This window comes from Triturus cristatus, chromosome 11, assembly GCF_964204655.1.
Source record: "Triturus cristatus chromosome 11, aTriCri1.1, whole genome shotgun sequence".
Classification (NCBI taxonomy): Eukaryota; Metazoa; Chordata; class Amphibia; order Caudata; family Salamandridae; genus Triturus; species Triturus cristatus.
Genome location: NC_140594.1, coordinates 1,166,222,069 through 1,166,245,670, shown reverse-complemented (window position 1 = coordinate 1,166,245,670; position 23,602 = coordinate 1,166,222,069). Strand labels below are relative to the sequence as shown.

At 48.2% G+C, this 23,602-nt stretch overlaps 1 protein-coding gene across 3 annotated transcripts in view; it reads right to left on the bottom strand.

Moving 5' to 3' along the window:
* Positions 1-23,602, bottom strand: part of LOC146788645 (putative cation-transporting ATPase 13A4) — a 361,715-nt gene that overhangs the window by 20,350 nt on the left and 317,763 nt on the right. For all 3 annotated transcript variants that reach the window (XM_085635857.1, XM_085635855.1, XM_085635856.1), the window contains exons 22-25: positions 12,746-12,788; positions 8,790-8,899; positions 6,705-6,801; positions 4,850-4,922 (exon numbers count right to left, since the gene is read on the bottom strand). In XM_085635857.1, coding sequence (XP_085491983.1) covers positions 4,850-4,922; positions 6,705-6,801; positions 8,790-8,899; positions 12,746-12,788 — 323 coding nt within the window. The remainder of the gene's footprint in view (positions 1-4,849; positions 4,923-6,704; positions 6,802-8,789; positions 8,900-12,745; positions 12,789-23,602) is intronic.

Below are 23,602 nucleotides of genomic sequence, written 5' to 3'. Positions count from 1 at the left end.
TTCTCGTGAGAGTTTCACCATCTACAAACCATGTGGTACAGTGTAAACTCTCTCCATTGAGTAAACACTGTTTACAGTACCCAGTTTTTTGCTCATATCAACTTCATTTTTCATTGTAGGTTCGGTAACTGTGAGATGTTTGATACAGATAAAAGTTGTCGGTAGTAGAACATTAATTTAGGAACATACGTTGAGTGTCCAGAGAAGCTTGGTTTTCTCTGACCAGTTGTATACATATTGAATATTGTGTGCAGTGAGGGTTTCCCACATATCTGTGGTTGATTTTACCTGTGAAGTGTAAGATATAGCGTCAATGTTGCACATAGTACGTTTGCTACACCTAAAGGAGTTGTGTCTGTGATGACATTAAGGATGCTTTATATTATTTTGAGATATTTTGTATTTACTTTCAGGCCTCTAATGCCATGCTAGTTTATAATGCGTACAAAAGAAGCTTGGATGATGTCATCAGTGATGTCATTTGAGATGGCATTAGAGATGTAATAAATGATGTCATAGAACATGTCATTAATGAGGCAATATGTGACGTCATGTTGGGTTAGATCTGCTAACTCTAACTGGTGAACTTCTGTGTTTTGTTTAGTTAAAAACGTTGATGTTGTCACTGACATATTCACCTAACTATAACATTACTTTAACCTTTGTTTTTTTAAGGGGCTATATATATATATAGGTTTCAGGCACGTTATAGTTAGGAATTAGCATTTAAAAAACCTTATAAATTCACAGAAAAAAAACATAGGTTTCAGGGGTGTTATAGTTAGATGGACATTTCACTCGTACAAAACCATAGAAATTCCCCCGTTACAGTTAGTTCAGCTAACTATAACTCGCGCCCCCGCAATGCACTGCTGATGACGTCACATATTACATCACTCATGACATGGTCAGTGACATCACTGATGACCTCTCAAATGACAAAACTGATGTCATCACTGATGACATCATCCAGGGTCTGTGTGTTTCTGTAAAGTTTAAATATGTTTATTATATATAGGGAAAGGCATATTGAAGAATAAGTTGGTGTATAAGTGTGTGAATGGATGATTTTGTTGGTCGTGACTGACTCTATAAGTGAGTGATTAAACGTATCTTACTGAATGCATGGGTTAGTGACTAAACTGTGTGAATGTCTGTATCCGTCTGTCTGTTGGTGTGTAAGCGGCTGCATGGGTTTGCAAATAGCTACATGAGTGTCTATATGGGTTATAGATTGGTTGTCTGGGTATCTGTATAGGTGCCTGAGTGTTTGTGTGGGTGGGGTGTGTGTGACTCTGTGCATAGATGTGTGGCTGGGTGATTCAATGGGTGCATGGTTTTAAGAATGCATCTGTGATGGACTGTATGGGTGGGTGAGTGTATGTATGGTTGTGTTAGTGAGTGAATGTATATTTCACTGGTACATGTGTGAGTAGCTACATATGTGAAAGGCAGTATAAATGTGTGTTGGAGTACATGAATGGCTATAACTGAGAGTGTGTGATTGTGAGAGTGGCTGTATGGATGAGTGTGTGCTTGTATCATTGATTGTATAAGAGTGTAAGAATGTGCTAGTATTTGTATGAGTAATTGAGCTGGTGTGTGTATAACTGTATAGGTGAGTAAATGGCAGTGTGATGAATTATTTGCATGACTGAGTAGGTGTGTGAGTACCTCTGTGGATGAGTGGCGGTGTGTGAGTGTCTATAGGTGTATGAGTGATAGTCCTGTACTGGGTGACCATAAGTATGAGTGACTGTACGGGTGAGTGAGTAGATGGGTGTGTACACCTAAGAATCAGTGAGTGGGTATGTAGTTATTGGTGTTGGAGTGTCTATGGTTTTGAGAATGGCAGTCTGTAATTTAGAGTGGGTGTATCAAAGGTTATATTAGGGTGTGAGAAGATGCATCAAATTATCACATGGATGCAGTCTGGTACTGCCATGCTGACTGGGCAAGTGCACCCACTTGCCCGTCCTTAAAACCTTCCCTTTTATACATATTAGTCACCCCTATGGTAGGCCCAAGGGCAGGGTGCATTGTAGGTAAAAAGTAGGACATGCTCTGGTGTGTGTGGCATGTCCTAATAATGAATTACAGCCATTTTCGTTTTTCACTATTGCAAGGATATCTATTCTCCATAGGCCAGAATGGGCAGTTCGGTTATTACATTTTATAATCTTAACTGACTCAGGGAACATGGTAGAAAGTCGAGTTTAATATGCCTGAACTCAGAATGATAAAATACATCTTTTAGTGAAGTTGGTTTTAACATTCTGTGTTTGAAAATGCCACTTTTAGAAAGTAGGCATTTTCTTGTCTAACCATCCAAACCTGCCTCTGCTAGGTTGTGTATTCCTTGTCTGGAGTTTGAGTGACAGGGCTGGGGGATTCTAGGAGACAGGGTGGGTCAGCCCAGTGTAGAATAGAGAGATCTGCATCTAGATGGGAGGGAGGAGTTGCACCTGGGACCTGAATAGGGCTGGCCCTTCCCTCCACAATGCTGGCTCCACCTCCTGTGGTGTGTCTGATGTCCCTGCCCTGCACTGTGAAAGGAAAGAAGAGGACATTTCAACAAAGTGCTCTAGGGCTGACCAGAACTGGTTTGGACTAGGCAAAGGCCTCTCTGCCTTCAGAGAACAAAGAGAAAAGGAGTATAAATATTGGGACCCAGACCCAAGAACTTTAGATCACTTCTGGAAATCAAGACAAATCTTTGCTGAGGAGAAGAACCAGGAAGCCGAAGGAGGAGACTACCCCTGTGCTGTGTGTTTGGGGGTTGGCCTGCAGTGGTTGCTTCAATGACAAAGAAAGGAGAAAAGGAGTGTGCTTACTATCAACTTGAAGAAGAATCTCCAAGGGCTTGAACTAGAGCTTGCCTCCTGCCTGAAGTCTCAGGGATACAAGACTTCACCAACCAGCTCCCCCCTGAATTCCCTTGCTGGGAACTGAAGTACCTGCTGTTGTGCTGGGCCTTCTGAGAGACTGCGTGTCGCTGGGAGCTGGAAGTGCGAAGCAACAACGAGAAGCGTGTTGCCGCCACAGCCACTATCATCGCATCGCCGAGGAAGCGAGCCGCCACTGCCGCTGTCATCATCGCATCGCCGAAGCGCGGCGCATCGCCGGAGAAGGGGGACGCTGTCACAGAGGTCATCGTTGCATCACCAGAGAAGCGCGTCGCAGGGCCTGTCGCAGCTCCAAAGATCATCGAGTCGCCGCACGGCCGTTGGGCGTGTCTCATCACACCAACATTGTCGCATCGCAACCAAGGCGCCATTTTGTCGCATCGCCCCGAAGGAGAGTATCGCATCAAGGTGCCAGTGTGTCGCATCGCACCGGAGAGCAGTAAGAAACCAACGCATCAACTCCCCACACAGTAAGGAAGCGAGCATCAACTCCCCTGCACAGCAGTAAGGAACTGACACATCCACTCCCCTGCGTGTAAGGAACCAACGCATTACCTTCCCTGCAACCCTTTTGTTTTTGTTGCGCTACGCATCTAAGGTACATTGAGAGTAAAGTGTTGCATTTACAACTTGAGAGAACTGAGCTATTTTATAACATTTAAGAGACTATTTTTGAGTACAGTATTGTGTATTTTTGTCATCTGGTCTTGTGTTAAGTCTATATAAAAATTCCTATTTTTATAATGCAACCTGTGTGGTGTCCATTTGTAGTGTTGTCACTGTATTACTGTGTGTGTTCACAAATGCTTTACACACTGCCTCTGAGATAAGCCTGCCTGCTCGTGCCAAGCTACCAAGGGGGTGAGCAGGGGTTATTTTAGGAGTGTAGCCCCTTACCCTGACTAGACGCAAGGGTCCCTATTTGCCACAGGTACCTACCTATGCCAACTAGAGACCCCCAAATTTAACATAGTGCAACTACCAATACATGCTGAACCTAATACTAGTGCAAGCACCATTACACTGTAAACGTAATACTAGTGCAAGCACCATTACACTGGAAACCTACTACTAGTACAAGGACTATTACACTGGAAACCTAATACTAGTGCAAGCATTATTACACGGGAAACATTATACTAGTTCAAGCACCATTACACTGGAAACCTAAAACCATTATTTTATTAAATTTGTAATGTATGCAGTAATGCCATAAAAGACACAATCGAGGCTTCACCGCTTGGCTTTGCCACTTCTTGTTTCTCGAGGGAGGGAGGTGGAAGGTGGATTGGAAGAGCAGGCGAGTGTAATACCACTCTCCCACCCTAGGCCACCCTTAACTCACCAAGGAAATAATTAACCAAGAGGAGGGGTTTTGAAGACGAGGGCTTCTGATTGCCCTTTTCCCTCCCCTTCCAGTCCTCACTTTCTGGTTCCTGTGCGTCTCTTCTCCAAACCTGCCAGGCTGCATCTCGCTCATTTCTTGCACAGAGGCGCGCAATGTTGCGCGCAAGCAATGAACAGACTCCATTTGGAGTTTTTCTTAGGCAAAGGGGCTAGCTCCTTTCTGGGAGACAGACTGGCCCATCTCAGGGGCACAGAGTAAGACACCAATGCCCCAGCAAGGAACCATAGTTGCATGTGGGCACTATGAGCCCATAGAAAACCTATACATGTCTTGCACCCTCCACAGGGGTGGAACACTCCACACATAAAAAGATAAGCCTGCCCTGTCTTTTTATGTGCAGAGCTCTCCGCCCTGACCGCGCACTCTCTGCAGTAGTAAACGTACTGTTTACTCGGAGTTTGTGAATAGCAAAAATAGTAAACTTGCACAAATTGTAAGTTTGTCTGTGTGAATCAGAGCCTAAGTGTAGTAGCATTTGAGACACACATCGCAGCAGTACATTTTAATTCGCGTAAAGCATAGTGAAGAGTCGTACTTGTTAAGCAGACCACAGTCGTGATTGCCACATCCAGGATGAGGAACTGAAACTTTCCAAGGATTTGCTGATTCTAAAAGAGTGAGAGCACGAAACAAACAATTAGTAGCCTTTGGTTGTGAATTTAAAGCCACATTTAGAGCACTGGGTGACATAGGAGAGTACATGCATGCATCAGATTACCAATTCAGAATTTAGCGTTTTATCCTGATATGACTTGTGAAAAATAGAAAACCAAATAATCAGCTAAATAATCCCACAGGTTATATTCCACAGGCCTGAAGGTCATGTGTCCAACACAGCACTTAACAAGCATCATCTTCGCCTGTGGAAAGTCTAAAGTAAGGAAAATACAACATGCGCCACTGCTTCCGGGCCACACGGTCAGCTCTGTGGGGTCCCAGTGGTCAGAGCATATGACCGAAGGATCCATTGTACCTACCACCGATCAGCAAAGGACATCTTAGCATCAACAGCAACGAGCAGATCCAGTCTAAAGATAGCATCGCTCTCCCTTGGACAACTCTGCGTTGGTTGAGAAGCGTCACATGTGCTTCTAGAATAGCGTAACAATGAAACCTCGCGGCTCCACCCTTTCTGTCAGTACCAGAATCTTGCTTCACTCCAAGTAACAGTGTGTGCCACCGGCAGCAAGGTAGGAATCCAGCGCCCCAGTCTTCAGATCCTTCTTGACGAAAGCTACTGGAGATGCTGATTGGTCCACACTCTCAATCCCTATTTGGTTTGAGTGTCAATCAGTCATCACTGAGCCTTTTTGCAGCTCTTGACCTGCACATGCATATTGCCCTCACCCTGTAAATCTCCCTGTGGAGTCTTTCGACTTTAAGACAAATCTCACGCGTGGTCAGGATCCAGACCTTTTCTTGTTTCTAAAGATGATACCCGGGTTGCATTCCCCAGTGGTAACCAGAAGACATCTTCCTTCGTCTTAGTCCCCAATAGCTACCTCTCCACACAGGTCAATGCTCAGATTCTTATTTGATCATACAATTACCTAATCTCTATGTTGTGATCTCATGTGTGCAAACACCACTACTCAAGAGTTCTTTCACTTAGGCATCATTTACTTTGACAGACAAACCCTATAAAACCTGATCAAGCCTTGCCCTGCCTCATTTCAACAGCACCAGACAAGAGAGCCATCTGCCCATCACATGGCACAGTCCAGTATACCCACCTGCTATTCTGACTGGACCTCTAGTCTGTAGTCATCGCGACTGGTTACATGCCAAGCCCCCAAACCATCAGGCAGCCTCCACCCCACAGCCATTTCACTACCCGATTTACCCGCTTCAAACTCAGGTTGCCCTTCACTTCACTTGCCCAGCCCCCCAACACCACCAGACACTCGGCCTCAGCCACCGGGCAGTGCTATGTGGACGTATAAACATCTGTAAGTATTGACAAATGTGTGTTAAGAACTGTGTGCATGAGTGACTCACTATCCAGCAATTGTAAACCATCAATTCATTTTCCCTCTTTACCACCCCAACCACCCAAATGTACCTTCTCGGTGCATGGTACCCGTTTTTAATAGGAGGGAATGCATAATCCTTCATTGCAATGTATCGGAGTACCAGAGATGCTTAAACTGGCCTGACCCAAAAGTGAGCTCTGGCGGGCGTCATATCCTCTCCTAAGAATGTCTAGAGGGACACAGTATGCATTGTGTGCCTCACTAGTTCTGTTTACATACAGATTAATAACCAGCTACCTTCTCATCTATAAAATAAACTTTAGGCTCTAAGCCAATGGGCATTTGAGCTTCTCATTGCAAATTACTGCATTGACCCCGCCCCCACATCACTGATTGGCTAGTGTGATTGAAACTTACCCAATAGAGGAGAACGAGGCAGACCAGCTCTATAGTTGCGTACATGCACATGTACTTAAACACCGCGAATGAGGTCACAAGCGCACAGCGCCCATCCCTGGAGGAAAAATACAAATATTAAATGTTCATCATCCAGTAGTAAAGGTTTGTAGACCTTCTTTCCCCACTCCCAGTTTAAGGTGTGAAAAGGCATGATGTATTTTTGGCACAAAGCCCTTCTGACCATTAACTCTTATCAGCTGGTGTCCTAACGCCAGGAAAAGACTCACGGCCTCATTTATGAGGTTTGGACGTGGGGCTGTGCCGCAAGAACTCTTGCTGCGCTGCCCCACGTCAGAACAAAAGGGCAGGATTGCGCGGCTATGTGGTACGGCACATTCCGGTCCTTTTCCCCTGTGCCGGTGCACAATGGGCTGCCATGCGACAAAGCAGACACCCTTGTACCATTGTGTAAGGGTGCCTGTGTGTGGGGCTGATTGATTTTGTGCAGGAAGGGACACCTTCCTGCTCAAAATCAATCACAATCCTTTTTCTTCTGCAGCACAGATGGGAAAAGGATAGCAGGAGGAGCAGTAAAAACATTTCCCCTCGTTGTGCCTCCCTAGCGCCACCCCTGGGGTGGCATTAGGTTCTGATGTATTCTCAGGTTTACGGTTTCTCGTAATCCTGGGAATGTGTCAGGTTCCATGGGTGGTGCATAGGAACACCCACAGCCCATGGAACGCCCCTTTCACGCAGTTTTCTGCGTGAAAGGAGCACATATTTATAAGGCCATGAAAAGCCACGTAAAATGGCTTTACGTGACATTATAAATATGCTGTGGCACATTGCGCCACTGGAACGTCAAAAAGGTGACGTTCCAGCCCCGCAAAAGTGCAAGCAGAGCCTCATAAATGCCCTCAGCATTACAGGTTGGACCTCGAGGGCCCATGAAGAATGGGCACGTACTTGATAAATCAGATTTACCGCATCAGAGTCCATGGTTATTCCTCATTCAATGGCTCATTTTCAACCGGAGGTTCCTGCTGCTTTGGGCAGTTGGAGTCTTTGAGTTAAACCATAGAGGCCTGTGCTGTGCCCTGATTACTCATAGCAGGCGTGACTGGCCAATCAGAGTTACAAGTAACTCATAGAGGAAGCCTGGGGGGTGCAAGCTCGCCACCCTGCTTCATCATTGGAAAAGACTTCAAATGTGTTGTTTACTAGCTGAACATCTGTTCCCAGACTTGTCACTCCATTGCCACACATTCGAGCATTGTCTTGTCAGACAAACACACTTCTATCTCACTGAGTATTAACGCTGTGTGAGGTGACGTATGTTTCTTCAAAGCTTGGCTAGCAATGTCATTTCCTCAGATGTTGATAAAATTTGCCTGAAAAAATCCCCAAAATGGGTCCCTCTGCAAATCACCATTTAGTGATAAAATGTCCTTGCAAAAATTATGTTAGTGGTTTTTTTTCCTGTAGGTAAACGTCATAGCAGGCAAAGGTCTATTTTAAAGACAAAAATTACATTTCACTATCTCTGTTTTCTAAATATTCTCAAACCCCTGGGGACATTGGGCCCCGTTCGCGAGATCTTTGCGTTCATGGATTGATGTCGTAAATCTCCTCCTAGATGCAATTTGGCAACTCTTGGTGGAGTAAAAGTAGGTGACCTCAGTCCAGACATGAGGGCACGTGATAGATGTCACTCAAAACTGACTATATGTTAGTGGCAAACTCTCTAAATCTAGCTCCCCATTCTGCAGGCAGAGAGCTCCCCCACCCTGTGCTAATTACACATTGAAAGGAGAAGGGAAACGTTCATCACCCAGCAACCACCAGACGTGCTAATAAAACCCAAACACCTGACAATCACCACAAGTGGAAGCAGATACACAGAGATCACAGCATGGGCTGTGCCTGCTTCCCTTGTTCTACGAGATGTCATGGAGCTAGATATCTGGGGGGGGGGGGGGGGTTCCAATATAATGGAAACAACAAATAGTCATCCAGGACATGTTGCCTTAGAGTCACTTCCAAAGTTCTGTGTGTATGAATCTCTGTTCACTTCATGCTGACAATGTGCAGTGTTCGGCTTACTTGATGAGTTGTGTCACACATTCGATGTTCGGGGTTCGCGACGTGAAGGGAGAAGCCACCGACGCTTCCTGCTCTGATAAAGAGATCCCAGCGTGAGCCATTTTCAGTGCCTGCAAAACATACACATGTATAGGTTACCAGTCCTGAAGGGAGGTTGTGAATATCCTGTAGACATCCCTCAGAGCAGGAAATTACCAGCACATGTCCCATCCGTCCCACACCTCATTGGAATGGGGAGAAGCGCAGTGTTCCAACCAGTGGTGGGGCAGCCTGCCAGCAGGATCCCCACAGTGGCAGACCTGACTCAGGTGGGAGTGCGATGAGAAGGGCTGCCCTGCGTACTGCCACCCCGCCATCCTGAAATGTGTCCATTCCTCCACATGGTGCTCCATGACAGAGGGAGCTCAGAAAGGTCTCCATGGGCTGGGAAGAAACATCCAGCTTGTGGAAAACTTAAGTTCAATTATTTACCAAGAAGGGTGTCATGGCCTGGTGGGCGTGGACATGGACGTGGGAGCCTTGGGAAGAAACTAAAAGAAATACCCAAGGAGCCAACACCCTAGTGTGATGTGTTTCACACGTAGACCTGTAAAGAACTCGTGGGAGGTTACAAGGAGGGGCATGACCCTGACTGGCTGAGAACCCTCTTTGAACCAGTGGGTTTGCAGAGACAGGTCCTCTCCCCTAGTTCATGCAATGTCACTGGCTGTGATTGACAGGTGTCCCACTGGTCCATCGTGAGCCACAGGGAATGTTGTACCCCATATTTGTCTACTCGCAAACTTCACTTGACACCAAGGCCTCCCACCACTCAAGGCCTGGGAAACAGAACTATACTCTGAAGTGACTACGTCATCGCATTCAAAACAACACACCAAGAAACAGTCTGCACATCTTCTGGGATAAAAGTGACGGTAACTAGACCCATCTCTGTTACCAAACTTAGTAAATTAGGCATTCTAAATCAGAACTCATCCGTCACTGCACTACCGAAATGGACTTCGGTAACCAATACCGTCTCTGACAGCAATTCTACTTCCGCCCCCATTAAACGAAATACAAATAACATCACAATCCCTTAGCTTAACGCTCGCTCACTGGTCAAGCACCAACTCAAGATATCTCATCTACTCAATTCTGAATTATCAGGTATATTACTCATGACTGAAACTTGGTTAATGGACGAATATATAACAGTTATCCTAGCAGCTCTCCCCGAAACTAATATTTACTCAACACTAACAGACTGATAGGTAAAAAAGGAAGAGGGGTTCCTGCAGCTGTCAAAAAACTTCTTATTTTCACATAACTTACCTCCCTATTGATCCCACTGGTTGACAAAGGTTTGATAAAATTAGACTCACCAACCTCCCCCTTGATATGATCCCTCATGTACAGACCCCGGGCACATGCAACAATTCCCCTGACTTTTGGCTGACTCCATCTCCTCATTAGCCGTTGACCACGCAAACATCCTACTCATTGGAGATTTCAATCATTGGGTGAATGAGGATACCGGTGGCCAAACTTCCACAGATCTGATTGACATTCTAACTTCGACCAACATGTGCTTGTACCCACACGTATCCCAGGTCACACATTAGACCAGGTCTGTTCCACTAGCCTAACCATATCCAATCTCACTGTTTCTCCTTGTGTATGGTCAGAGCACCACCTAATTAAATTCACTATAAATGACCTGACCCCTCTAAAAGCCGCCACATGCCCAGAATTCTCACCAAGAATTGGAGTTGTATAAATCTTAACACCTTCTGCGGCTCACTGGCACTTTCCCTACCCACCCCTACTGAGAGCCTGGGTGAATTTGAGGAGGCAATGTCCAACTGGTCAACAGTGGCCAGCAACACTTATGCCTCTCTTTGTAAAACCAAACAAACCCAACACCATGAAGCGTCCAAATGGTATTCAGAAGAGCTAAAATCAGTCAAACTGGAACTTGGCCGGTCAGAAAGGAAATGGCGGAACACTTACTTGCCTAAAAACATAGAAATCTTGGAACAACACCTAAAAGCTAACAAAAAACCTATCATGCAAGTTAAATTGACCTCTTTTTCAAACAAAATTCTAAATTCTATAATTAAAACAAAGGACATTTTCGGAATTGTCACAGGACCATCTCATCCAGACAGAGTAACCCTACCTATCACCCCCTACAAAACGTAGGTGATGCTCTGAACTTATTTTACATTGACAAAATCAAGGTGATAAAAGATTGGATTCCCCCCCAGCTCACTAGCCAATGTGAAGACAGAAATTCTACCACACTCTCGGTTTCTCCACCACGAGTAAAGATCATCTTATGGATCTGTTGGCCAAAGTTAAATCAGGCTTCTTGAAAGACAGTTGCCCCCCTCGGATCGTAAAAACCACATTCCCTCTCTTCCCTGACCCAACAATCTCCCTCCTTAACCTATCCCTAAGTCAGTGTAGTGTCCCATACTCCTTCAAGGAGACTGTGGTAATCCCATCCCTAAAAAGACCTGCAGCGGACCCCACAGTTTTGAAAAGCTATGGACCCATCTCTTTACTCGCTTATCTAGCAAAGCTACTAGAGGCTGTGTCGCTCAGCATCTCTGCTCCTTCCCAGAGCACTCTGCATTATTTGACCCTCAACAGGCAGGTTTTCGACCTGCCCACTCAACAGAAACAGTCATCCTCTCTGTAGTAGATGGCATGAGAGAAGAAGTAGATAGAGGCATCACTAAGGCACTGGTCCTCCTAGATCTATCAGCAGCCTTCGACATGGTCTACCATGCTATTCTGATCAATTGTGTCGAGGCCGCTTGCCAGCAGGCACTGCCCTAGACAAAACCCTTCCCCAAAGACCTCTCCCAATTGGTCCGCCTGTCTCCCTTCAGTTCATCTAAGGTCCAATTAAACTGTGGAGTACCACATGAATCCTCCCTTACCCCCGCCCCATCTCTTTAATCTTTACATTTGCCCCCTGGTACATTCCCTACAAAAGTGGAGGGTGAAAATCTATTATTACGCGGATGCTATTTAGCTGCTTTTTACCATTTATGACCTCCCAGGTCCATGGAGTTCTTCCAAAACACAATGCTATACATTCGCGACCGGATAAATAGCCGCCAGCTAAAACTAAATTCTGATAAAACAGAAACTGTTATCACAAAAAACAAACTCCACCAAAGGAATCCCTCCTTTTGTCCCCCTCAGATGGAATCTCCCCCCCATGCCCAAGAAAGCAGTAAAAAGACTCAGACTCCTCATCGACGAGAATCCCTCCATGAAACCACAGATTGGAGCAGTGATTTCCTCGAGTTTTCTCCAACTTCGGAGAATCAGGAAATACTTTACCTTTGAAGCTGTCATCCAAATCATCATTGCCATAGTTATCTCCTGGATAGATTACGGAAATACCCTCTGTTTGGGACTCCCAATAGACCTCAACCGAAGCACTGACCAGGCAGCTAGGCTGGTCTTTCGACAACTCGGACACTGCCATATCAAGCCATGGATGAAACAGCTACAATGGCTCCCTGTAGGCCAGCAGAGAGCTACAGCCCCAATCGTGACCTAAGATCGGCCTACCTGAACCTCCTGACTATACCAAGATTTAAAAGGAGAAGTTGGGCGGTACTAGATTTTCGGGGATTGCCCCCGTACATGGAACTCTATTCGCCCAGAAATCAGATCTGCACCCAACTATGCGAGGTTCAGGCAACTCCTAAAAACCTGTTTGTTTAAAGAATCATCTGGTTTATTCCCCTGACAGTGTTCCTCTACTTTTGACCTTAGCACCTAGAACCTGCGGTGTATTAGCGCTCTACAAATTCCGAGTAACATAACATAATGTCTCATTAGAGAGGTTTCTCCCCGTGATGCGCCCAAGACATACAGCTCCCACAATGCACTGCACTGTCACTTGAAAACACCCTGCACACATGAATGTGCATTGCTGCTTTCATACTCACCCCACAGTCGTTAGCACCGTCTCCACACATTCCTACACAGTAACTGGAAAACAACAAGAAAAAGACTGTTAAGGACATATTCTAGGAACTGTCTTCAAAAACTGGCACTGGGAACAATAAGCAACCAGTTTGTCTCACACATAGATGCACATTTTGGGGCATGTTTAGAAGGGCATTTCAAAACCGCAACATCCCTTTTTAGGATGCTCCAGTTGCGCAATGCCTTGCTCCATATTCACAAAGCAACGGTAAGCCACTTTGCGTGGCTGAACGCCGCTCTGTAAATGTCATACCTTTCACACAGATTTCTGCATGAACGGAGCGTGCAATGGGTGTTGCTGTTGGGCGTTCCACCTCAACACTGCTCCACATTTACATTCTGCAGCACACATAGAAAGAGAAAATCACCTTTGAAGATTGTTTATGTGCAGGAAGGTGTCCCTTCCTGCACATAAACAATCACCCTGCAGCACAGACACCCTTGGACTATGGCGCCATGGTGTCTGTGTTGTCGCTAGGCAGCATTATTTAGTGCCAGCACAAGGGAAAACACAGGGGTGTGCTGTATTCTTGTGAATACGGTGCAACTCTGCGTTTTTGAAATGACGCCGTGCGTCGATGAAAAATTGCTTGTAGTGCTGTGCCGCGTCATTTTTTTTGTAAATATGTCCATTTATATCTAAGTGTTTTGCTAAAAAAGTAATCTGGATGCACAACCACTTTAAATCTGCATTTCATAAGTAAGGCTGCCTCACATGCAGTCTTGTTTGCCAAAGAGCACCTGCCACTCTGGAAGAGCCCACTTTTTTGAGACCCGAAGGGGGAGGGGGGGCATGTCCCCACTGCCTGAACCATCAGTGTTTCACCTGCATTAATTGAGAGACCTTGCTTTGTCAAAGCCAAGGACCGTCATCGGTCATGAAAAATGTACTCTGCGTTTGAGGCATGATCCGGAAACAATGCATCCGGTTTGACTGTGCGAGTTTGTAGGGAATCCTTGCGTCTTCCTACCAGATATTCAAATTAATTCTGCGACCGCTGTGATTGGATAATTTGTGGCACTTGGTATTAGTACTTCGATTGCAGAATAACAGGAAAGGCAGGTCGGAAAAAATGGTCCATGATTTGCGCGAACGATTTGCGACCTCCCTATGTGTACCTCAGGCCCTGCATGTCAGACCGCGCCCTCTGTTTTACTTGTGAGTACTTTCAATTAAATTGCTTTTGCCAAGAAATAAGAAGGTTAAACATAAATAGGGCTCCCTGTTTTATGGTATTTATTTATTTCTGTATCTATCCATATTTATTTTTTAGTTATCTGAATAAATGAAGTTGTAAAATGGTATATTTCCACATTTATTTAACTAATAAACGTGCACTTATACTTTGACACCTGTCTTGTTTTAGCAGATTAAACAGCCAAATATAACACAACAATGCACCCACAGGTAAATATTCGCGTCATACTATAATTGGATGCTGACATTTAATTCCCCGCACAATCTATCTGCTTAGCTGTTAGCCTGGAATTGACAAAAGACAGTATGAAAAGTCACTCAAAAGAAGCCCAATTTCCTGCATTTTTCAATTTTTAAAAATAAATACAGGCAGGAAACACATTGTTTACGGTTTGTATTTATGTGTAAAAATCAGTAAAAATACATTTCTAACTAGTTGCAAGAAATACCTGCACACATATAGTGATAAGATGTCCCTCTTTCAGAAACAGAGGTACATTCCTTGGATGGCGTTTGTGGGTCACCATTTCCTGTAATTAAAACTGGTGCTGTTCCTCTGCAGCTCAGAGGCGCCAAAGAGAACTGAAATAACTTACTTTCTCAAACTGGAGTGCAATGTCCTGTTGTGTTACTAGGAACACTGGAAGAAGGGAAGCCCTTAAAACTGGGGGCAGTCAGGAGCACAGGAAGAACTGCAGTGCAATGCCTTGCTGTGTTACTAGGTACCCCGGACGAAGGGCAGCCCATAAAACTGGGAGAAGTCAGGAGCACAGGAAGAACTGCAGTGCAATGCCTTTCTGTGTTACTAGGGACCCCGGAACAAGGGCAGCCCATAAAACTGGGAGCAGACAGGAGCACAGAAAGTACGGCAGTGCAATGCCTTGCTGTCTTACTAGGGACCCCGGAAGAAGGGCAGCCCATAAAACTGGGAGCAGTCAGGAGCACAGGAAGAACTGCAGTGCAATGCCTTGCTGTGTTACTAGGTACCCCGGACGAAGGGCAGCCCATAAAACTGGGAGCAGTCAGGAGCACAGGAAGAACTGCAGTGCAATGCCTTGCTGTGTTACTAGGTACCCCGGACGAAGGGCAGCACATAAAACTGGGAGAAGTCAGGAGCACAGGAAGAACTGCAGTGCAATGCCTTTCTGTGTTACTAGGTACCCCGGAACAAGGGGCAGCCCATAAAACTGGGAGCAGTTTGGAACACAGGGAGAACTACAGAGCAACACCGTGCTGTGTTACTAGGAACACTGGAAGAGGGGAAGCCCTTAAAACTGGGAGCAGACAGGAGCACAGAAAGTACGGCAGTGCAATGCCTTGCTGTCTTACTAGGGACCCCGGAAGAAGGGCAGCCCATAAAACTGGGAGCAGTCAGGAGCACAGGAAGAACTGCAGTGCAATGCCATGCCATGTTACTAGGGACCCCAGAAGAAGGGCAGCCCATAAAACTGGGAGCAGTTTGGAGCACAGGGAGAACTACAGAGCAACACCGTGCTGTGTTACTAGGGACCCCGGAAGAAGGGCAGCCCATAAAACTGGAACCAGTGAGGAGAACTGGGAGTAGTAAGGAGCACAGGGACAACTGCAGAGCAATGCTGTGCTGTGTTACTAGGCACCTCGGAAGAAGGGCAGTCCAGAAAACTGGGAGCAGTCAGGAGCACCGGGAGAACCGTAGAACAACATCGGGCTGTGTTACTAGGGATACAGGAAGCAGTGCAGTCCAAAAAACTGGGTGCAATCAGGAGCACAGAGAGAACTGCAGTGCTATGTCCTGCTGTGTTACTAGGGAGACGGGTAGAAGGAAAGCCCATAAAACTGCCTGTGCATCAGGAGCACAGGGAGGACTGCAGTGCAATGCGTTGCTGGGTTAATAGGGACCCCGGAAGCAGGGCAGCCCATAAAACTGGGAGCAGTCAGGAGCACAGGGACAACTGCAGTGCAATGCCGTGCAGTGTTACTAGGGACCCCAAAACAAGGGCAGCCCATAAAACTGGGTACATCAGGAGCAAACTGCAGTTTAATGCCCTGGTGTGCTACTAGGGACACAGGAAGAAGGGAAGCCCATTTAACTGGGAGCAGTGAGGAGCAAAGGGAGAACTGCAGAGCAACGCCTTACTGTGTTACTAGGGAGCCCAGAAAATTTGCAGTCCATAAAACTGGGAGCAGTCAGGAGCAGAGGGAGAACTGCAAAGCAAAGCTGTGCTGTGGTACTAGGGACCTCGGAAGAAGGGCAGCCCATGAAACTGGGAGCAGTCAGGAGCACAGGAAGAACTGCAGTGCAATGCCATGCTGTGTTACTAGGGACCCCGGAAGAAGGGCAGCCCATAAAACTGTGAGCAGTTTGGAGCACAGGGAGAACTACAGAGCAACACTGTGCTGTGTTACTAGGGACCCCGGAAGAAGGGCAGCCCATAAAACTGGAACCAGTGAGGAGAACTGGGAGCAGTTAGGAGCACAGGGACAACTGCGGAGCAATGCTGTGCTGTGTAACTAGGCACCTCGGAAGAAGGGCAGTCCATAAAACTGGGAGCAGTCAGGAGCACCGGGAGAACCACAGAACAAAACCGGGCTGTGTTACTGGGGATATAGGAAGTAGTGCAGTCCAAAAACACTGGGTGCAGTCAGGAGCACAGAGAGAACTGCAGTGCAATGTCCTGTTGTGTTACTAGGGAGACGGGTAGAAGGGAAGCCCATAAAACTGCCTGTGCATCAGGAGCACAGGGAGGACTACAGTGCAATGCATTGCTGTGTTACTAGGGACCCCGGAAGAAGGGCAGCCCATAAAACTGGGAGCAGTCAGGAGCACAGGGAGAACTGCAGTGCAATGCCATGCTGTGTTACTAGGGACCCCGAAACAAGGGCAGCCCATAAAACTGGGTACATCAGGAGCACAGTGAGAACTGCAGTTTAATGCCCTTGTGTGCTACTAGGGACACAGGAAGAAGGGAAGCCCATTTAACTGGGAGCAGTGAGGAGCACAGGGAGAACTGCAGAGCAACGCCGTATTGTGGTACTAGGGAGCCCAGAAACGTGCAGTCCATAAAACTGGGAGCAGTCAGGAGTAGAGGGAGAACTGCAAAGCAAAGCTGTGCTGTGGGTCTAGGGACCTCGGAAGAAGGGAAGCCCATTTAACTGAGAGCAGTGAGGAGCACGGGGAGAACTGCAGAGCAACACCGTGCTGTGTTACTAGGGACTCTGGAAGAAGGGCAGTCTATAAAACTGGGAGCAGTCAGGAGCACAGGGAGAACCACAGAACAACACCGTGCTGTGTTGCTAGGGACCCAGGAAGAAGGGCAGCCCATAAAACAGGCAGTCAGGAGCACATGGAGAACTGCAGAGCAACGATGTGCTGTGTTACTAGGGACCCCGAAAGAAGGGCAGCCAATAAAACTGGGAACAGTCAAGAGCACATGGAGAACTGCAGGTCAATGCCTTGCTGTGTTACCATGGACACCAGAAGAAGGGAAGCCCAAAAAACTGGGAGCAGTCAGGAGCACAGGGAGAATAGCAGTGCATTGTCCTGCTGTGTTACAAGAGAGACAGGTAGAAGGGAAGGCCATGAAACAGTGGGAGCAGTCAGGAGCACAGGGTGAACTGCAGTGCAATGCCTTGCTGTGTTAATAGGGACCCAGAAGAAGGGCGGCCCATAAAACTGTGGGTACAGCAGGAGCACAGGGAGAACTGCAGTGTAATGTCCTGCTGTGTAACTAGGGACCCCAGAAGAAGGGCAGCCCATAAAACTAGGAGCAGTTGGGAGCACAGGGACAACTGCAGTGTACTGTCCTGCTGTGTTACTAGGGACCCAGGAAGAAGGGCAGCCCATAGAACTGGGAGCCGTTAGGAGCACAGGGACAACTGCAGTGTAATGCCCTGGTGTGCTACTAGGGACACAGGAAGAAGGGAAGCCCTTAAAACTGGGAGCAGTGAGGAGCACAGGGAGAACTGCAGAGCAATGCTGTGCTGTGTTACTAGGGACCCCAGAAGATGTTCAGTACATAAAACAGGGAGCATTCAGGAGCACAGGGAGAACTTCAGAGCAACGCTGTGCTGTGTTATTAGGCACCTCAGAAGAAGGGCAGCCCATACAACTGGGAGCAGTCAGGAGCACAGGGAGAACTGAAGAGTAATGCCCTGGTGTGTTACTAGGGACAGGAGAAGAAGGGAAGCCCATTTAACTGAGAGCAGTGAGTAGCACAGGGAGAACTGCAGAGCAACACCGTGCTGTGTTACTAGGGACCCCAGAAGAAGGGCAGTCCATAAAACTGGGAGCAGTCAGGAGCACAGGGAGAACCGCAGAACAACACTGGGCTGTGTTACTAGGGATACAGGAAGCAGTGCAGTCCATAAAACTGGGTGCAGTCAGGAGCACAGACAGAACTGCAACGCAATGTCCTGCTGTGTTACAGGGGAGAGGGGTAGAAGGGAAGCCCATAAAACTGCCTCAGCATCAGGAGCACAGGGAGGACTGCAGTGCAATGCATTGCTGTGTCACTAGGGACCCCAGAAGAAGGGTGGCCCATAAAACTGTGGGTGCAACAGGAGCACGGGGAGAACTGCAGAACAAAACCGGGCTGTGTTACTAGGGATATAGGAAGTAGTGCAGTCCAAAAAACTGGGTGCAGTCAGGAGCACAGAGAGAACTGCAGTGCAATGTCCTGTTGTGTTACTAGGGAGACGGGTAGAAGGGAAGCCCATAAAACTGCCTGTGCATCAGGAGCACAGGGAGGACTACAGTGCAATGCATTGCTGTGTTACTAGGGACCCCGGAAGAAGGGCAGCCCATAAAACTGGGAGCAGTCAGGAGCACAGGGAGAACTGCAGTGCAATGCCATGCTGTGTTACTAGGGACCCCGAAACAAGGGCAGCCCATAAAACTGGGTACATCAGCAGTACAGTGAGAACTGCAGTTTAATGCCCTTGTGTGCTACTAGGGACACAGGAAGAAGGGAAGCCCATTTAACTGGGAGCAGTGAGGAGCACAGGGAGAACTGCAGAGCAACGCCGTATTGTGGTACTGGGGAGCCCAGAAACGTGCAGTCCATAAAACTGGGAGCAATCAGGAGTAGAGGGAGAACTGCAAAGCAAAGCTGTGCTGTGGTACTAGGGACCTCGGAAGAAGGGAAGCCCATTTAACTGAGAGCAGTGAGGAGCACAGGGAGAACTGCAGAGCAACCACCGTGCTGTGTTACTAGGGACTCTGGAAGAAGGGCAGTCCATAAAACTGGGAGCAGTCAGGAGCACAGGGAGAACCACAGAACAACACCGTGCTGTGTTGCTAGGGACCCAGGAAGAAGGGCAGCCCATAAAACAGGCAGTCAGGAGCACAGGGAGAACTGCAGAGCAACGTCGTGCTGCGTTACTAGGGACACAGGAAGAAGGGCAGCCCATAAAACTGGGAACAGTCAAGAGCACATGGAGAACTGCAGGTCAATGCCTTGCTGTGTTACCATGGACACCAGAAGAAGGGAAGCCCAAAAAACTGGGAGCAGTCAGGAGCACAGGGAGAATAGCAGTGCAATGTCCTGCTGTGTTACAAGGGAGACGGGTAGAAGGGAAGGCCATAAAACAGTGGTAGCAGTCAGGAGCACAGGGTGAACTGCAGTGCAATGCCTTGCTGTGTTAATAAGGACCCCAGAAGAAGGGCGGCCCATAAAACTGTGGGTGCAGCAGGAGCACAGGGGGAACTGCAGTGTAATGTCCTGCTGTGTAACTAGGGACCCTGGAAGAAGGGCAGCCCATAAAACTAGGAGCAGTTGGGAGCACAGGAACAACTGCAGTGTAATGTCCTGCTGTGTCACTAGGGACCCAGGAAGAAGGGCAGCCCATAGAACTGGGAGCAGTTAGGAGCACAGGGACAACTGCAGTGTAATGCTCTGGTGTGCTACTAGGGACACAGGAAGAAGGGAAGCCCTTAAAATTGGGAGCAGTGAGGAGCACAGGGAGAACTGCAGAGCAACGCTGTGCTGCGTTACTAGGGACCCCAGAAGATGTTCAGTACATAAAACAGGGAGCATTCAGGAGCACAGCGAGAACTGCAGAGCAACGCTGTGCTGTGTTATTAGGCACCTCGGAAGAAGGGCAGCCCATAAAACTGGGAGCAGTCAGGAGCACAGGGAGAACTGAAGAGTAATGCCCTGGTGTGTTACTAGGGACAGGAGAAGAAGGGAAGCCCATTTAACTGAGAGCAGTGAGTAGCACAGGGAGAACTGCAGAGCAACACCGTGCTGTGTTACTAGGGACCCCAGAAGAAGGGCAGTCCATAAAACTGGGAGCAGTCAGGAGCACAGGGAGAACCGCAGAACAACACTGGGCTGTGTTACTAGGGATAGAGGAAGCAGTGCAGTCCATAAAACTGGGTGCAGTCAGGATCACAGACAGAACTGCAACGCAATGTCCTGCTGTGTTACAGGGGAGAGGGATAGAAGGGAAGCCCATAAAACTGCCTGTGCATCAGGAGCACAGGGTGGACTGCAGTGCAATGCATTGCTGTGTCACTAGGGACCCCAGATGAAGGGTGGCCCATAAAACTGTGGGTGCAACAGGAGCACGGGGAGAACTGCAGTGTAATGCCTTGCTTTGTTACTAGGGACCCCGGAAGAAGGGCAGCCCATAAAACTGGGAGCAGTCAGGAGCACAGGGAGAACTGCAGTGCAATGCTGTGCTGTGTTACTAGGGACCCTGGAAGAAGGGCAGCCCATAAAACTGGGAACATCAGGAGCACAGCGAGAACTGCAGTTTAATGCCCTGGTGTGCTACTAGGTGCACAAGGAAGAAGGGAAGCCCATTTAACTGGGAGCAGTGAGGAGCACAGGGAGAACTGCAGAGCAACGCTGTGCTGTGTTACTAGGGACCCCAGAAAAAGTGTAGTCCATAAAACTGGGAGCAGTCAGGAGCACAGGGAATACTGCAAAGCTGTGCTGTGGTACTAGGGACCTCGGAAGAAGGGCATCCCATAAAACTGGGAGCAGTCAAGAGCACAGGGAGAACTGCAGTGTAATGCCCTGGTGTGTTACTAGGGACCCCAGAAGAAGGGAAGCCCATTTAACTGAGAGCAGCGAGGAGCACAGGGAGAACTGCAGAGCAACACCGTGCTGTGTTACTAGGGACTCTGGAAGAAGGGCAGTCCAAAAAACTGGGAGCAGTCAGGAGCACAGGGAGAACCACAGAACCACACTGAGCTGTGTTGTTTGGGACCCAGGAAGAAGGGCAGCCCATAAAACTGGGAGCAGTCAAGAGAACATGGAGAACTGCAGGTCAATGCCTTGCTGTGTTACTACGGACACCAGAAGAAGGGATGCCCAAAAAACTGGGAGCAGTCAGGAGCACAGGGAGAATAGCAGTGCAATGTCCTGCTGTGTTACAAGGGAGACAGGTAGAAGGAAAGCCCATTAAACAGTGGGAGCAGTCAGGAGCACAGGGTGAACTGCAGCGCAATGTCCTGCTGTGTTAATAGGGACACGGGAAGAAAGACAGCCCATAAAAATGTGTACATGAGGAGCACAGGGAGAACTGCAGTGCAACACCGTGCTGTGTTGCTAGGGACCCCGGAAGAAGGGCAGCCCATAAAACTGGGAGCAGTCAGGAGGACATGGAGAACTGCTGTCCAAAGCGGTGCTGTGTTACTAGGGACACCAGAAGAAGGGAAGCCCATAAAACTGGGTGCAGCCAGGAGCACAGGGAGAACTGCAGAGCAATGCCATGCTGTGTTACTAGTGACCCCGGAAGAAGAGCATCCCATAACACTGGATACATCAGGAGCACAGGGAGAACTACAGTGCAATGCCTTGCTGTGTTACTATGAACACGGGAAGAAGGGCAGTCCATAACACTGGGAGCAGTCAGGAGCCTTAGGAGAACTGCAGTGTAATGCCCTGGTGTATTACTAGGGACCCCGGAAGGAGTGCAGCCCATAAAACTGGGAGCAGTCAGGAGCATAGGTAGAGCTGCAGTGCAGCGCCGTGCTGTGTTACTAGGGACCCCGGAAGAAGGGCAGCCCATAAAACTGGGTGCAGTCAGGAGCACAGGGAGAACTGCAGAGCAATGCCGTGCTGTGTTACAAGGGAGACGGGTAGAAGGGAAGGCCATAAAACAGTGGTAGCAGTCAGGAGCACAGGGTGAACTGCAGTGCAATGCCTTGCTGTGTTAATAAGGACCCCAGAAGAAGGGCGGCCCATAAAACTGTGGGTGCAGCAGGAGCACAGGGGGAACTGCAGTGTAATGTCCTGCTGTGTAACTAGGGACCCCGGAAGAAGGGCAGCCCATAAAACTAGGAGCAGTTGGGAGCACAGGGACAACTGCAGTGTAATGTCCTGCTGTGTCACTAGGGACCCAGGAAGAAGGGCAGCCCATAGAACTGGGAGCAGTTAGGAGCACAGGGACAACTGCAGTGTAATGCTCTGGTGTGCTACTAGGGACACAGGAAGAAGGGAAGCCCTTAAAACTGGGAGCAGTGAGGAGCACAGGGAGAACTGCAGAGCAACGCTGTGCTGTGTTACTAGGGACCCCAGAAGATGTTCAGTACATAAAACAGGGAGCATTCAGGAGCACAGGGAGAACTGCAGAGCAACGCTGTGCTGTGTTATTAGGCACCTCGGAAGAAGGGCAGCCCATAAAACTGGGAGCAGTCAGGAGCACAGGGAGAACTGAAGAGTAATGCCCTGGTGTGTTACTAGGGACAGGAGAAGAAGGGAAGCCCATTTAACTGAGAGCAGTGAGTAGCACAGGGAGAACTGCAGAGCAACACCGTGCTGTGTTACTAGGGACCCCAGAAGAAGGGCAGTCCATAAAACTGGGAGCAGTCAGGAGCACAGGGAGAACCGCAGAACAACACTGGGCTGTGTTACTAGGGATAGAGGAAGCAGTGCAGTCCATAAAACTGGGTGCAGTCAGGATCACAGACAGAACTGCAACGCAATGTCCTGCTGTGTTACAGGGGAGAGGGATAGAAGGGAAGCCCATAAAACTGCCTCAGCATCAGGAGCACAGGGAGGACTGCAGTGCAATGCATTGCGGTGTCACTAGGGACCCCAGATGAAGGGTGGCCCATAAAACTGTGGGTGCAACAGGAGCACGGGGAGAACTGCAGTGTAATGCCTTGCTTTGTTACTAGGGACCCCGGAAGAAGGGCAGCCCATAAAACTGGGAGCAGTCAGGAGCACAGGGAGACCTGCAGTGCAATGCTGTGCTGTGTTACTAGGGACCCCGGAAGAAGGGCAGCCCATAAAACTGGGAACATCAGGAGCACAGCGAGAACTGCAGTTTAATGCCCTGGTGTGCTACTAGGTGCACAGGAAGAAGGGAAGCCCATTTAACTGGGAGCAGTGAGGAGCACAGGGAGAACTGCAGAGCAACGCTGTGCTGTGTTACTAGGGACCCCAGATAAAGTGCAGTCCATAAAACTGGGAGCAGTCAGGAGCACAGGGAATACTGCAAAGCTGTGCTGTGGTACTAGGGACCTCGGAAGAAGGGCATCCCATAAAACTGGGAGCAGTCAAGAGCACAGCGAGAACTGCAGTTTAATGCCCTGGTGTGCTACTAGGTGCACAGGAAGAAGGGAAGCCCATTTAACTGGGAGCAGTCAAGAGCACAGGGAGAACTGCAGTGTAATGCCCTGGTGTGT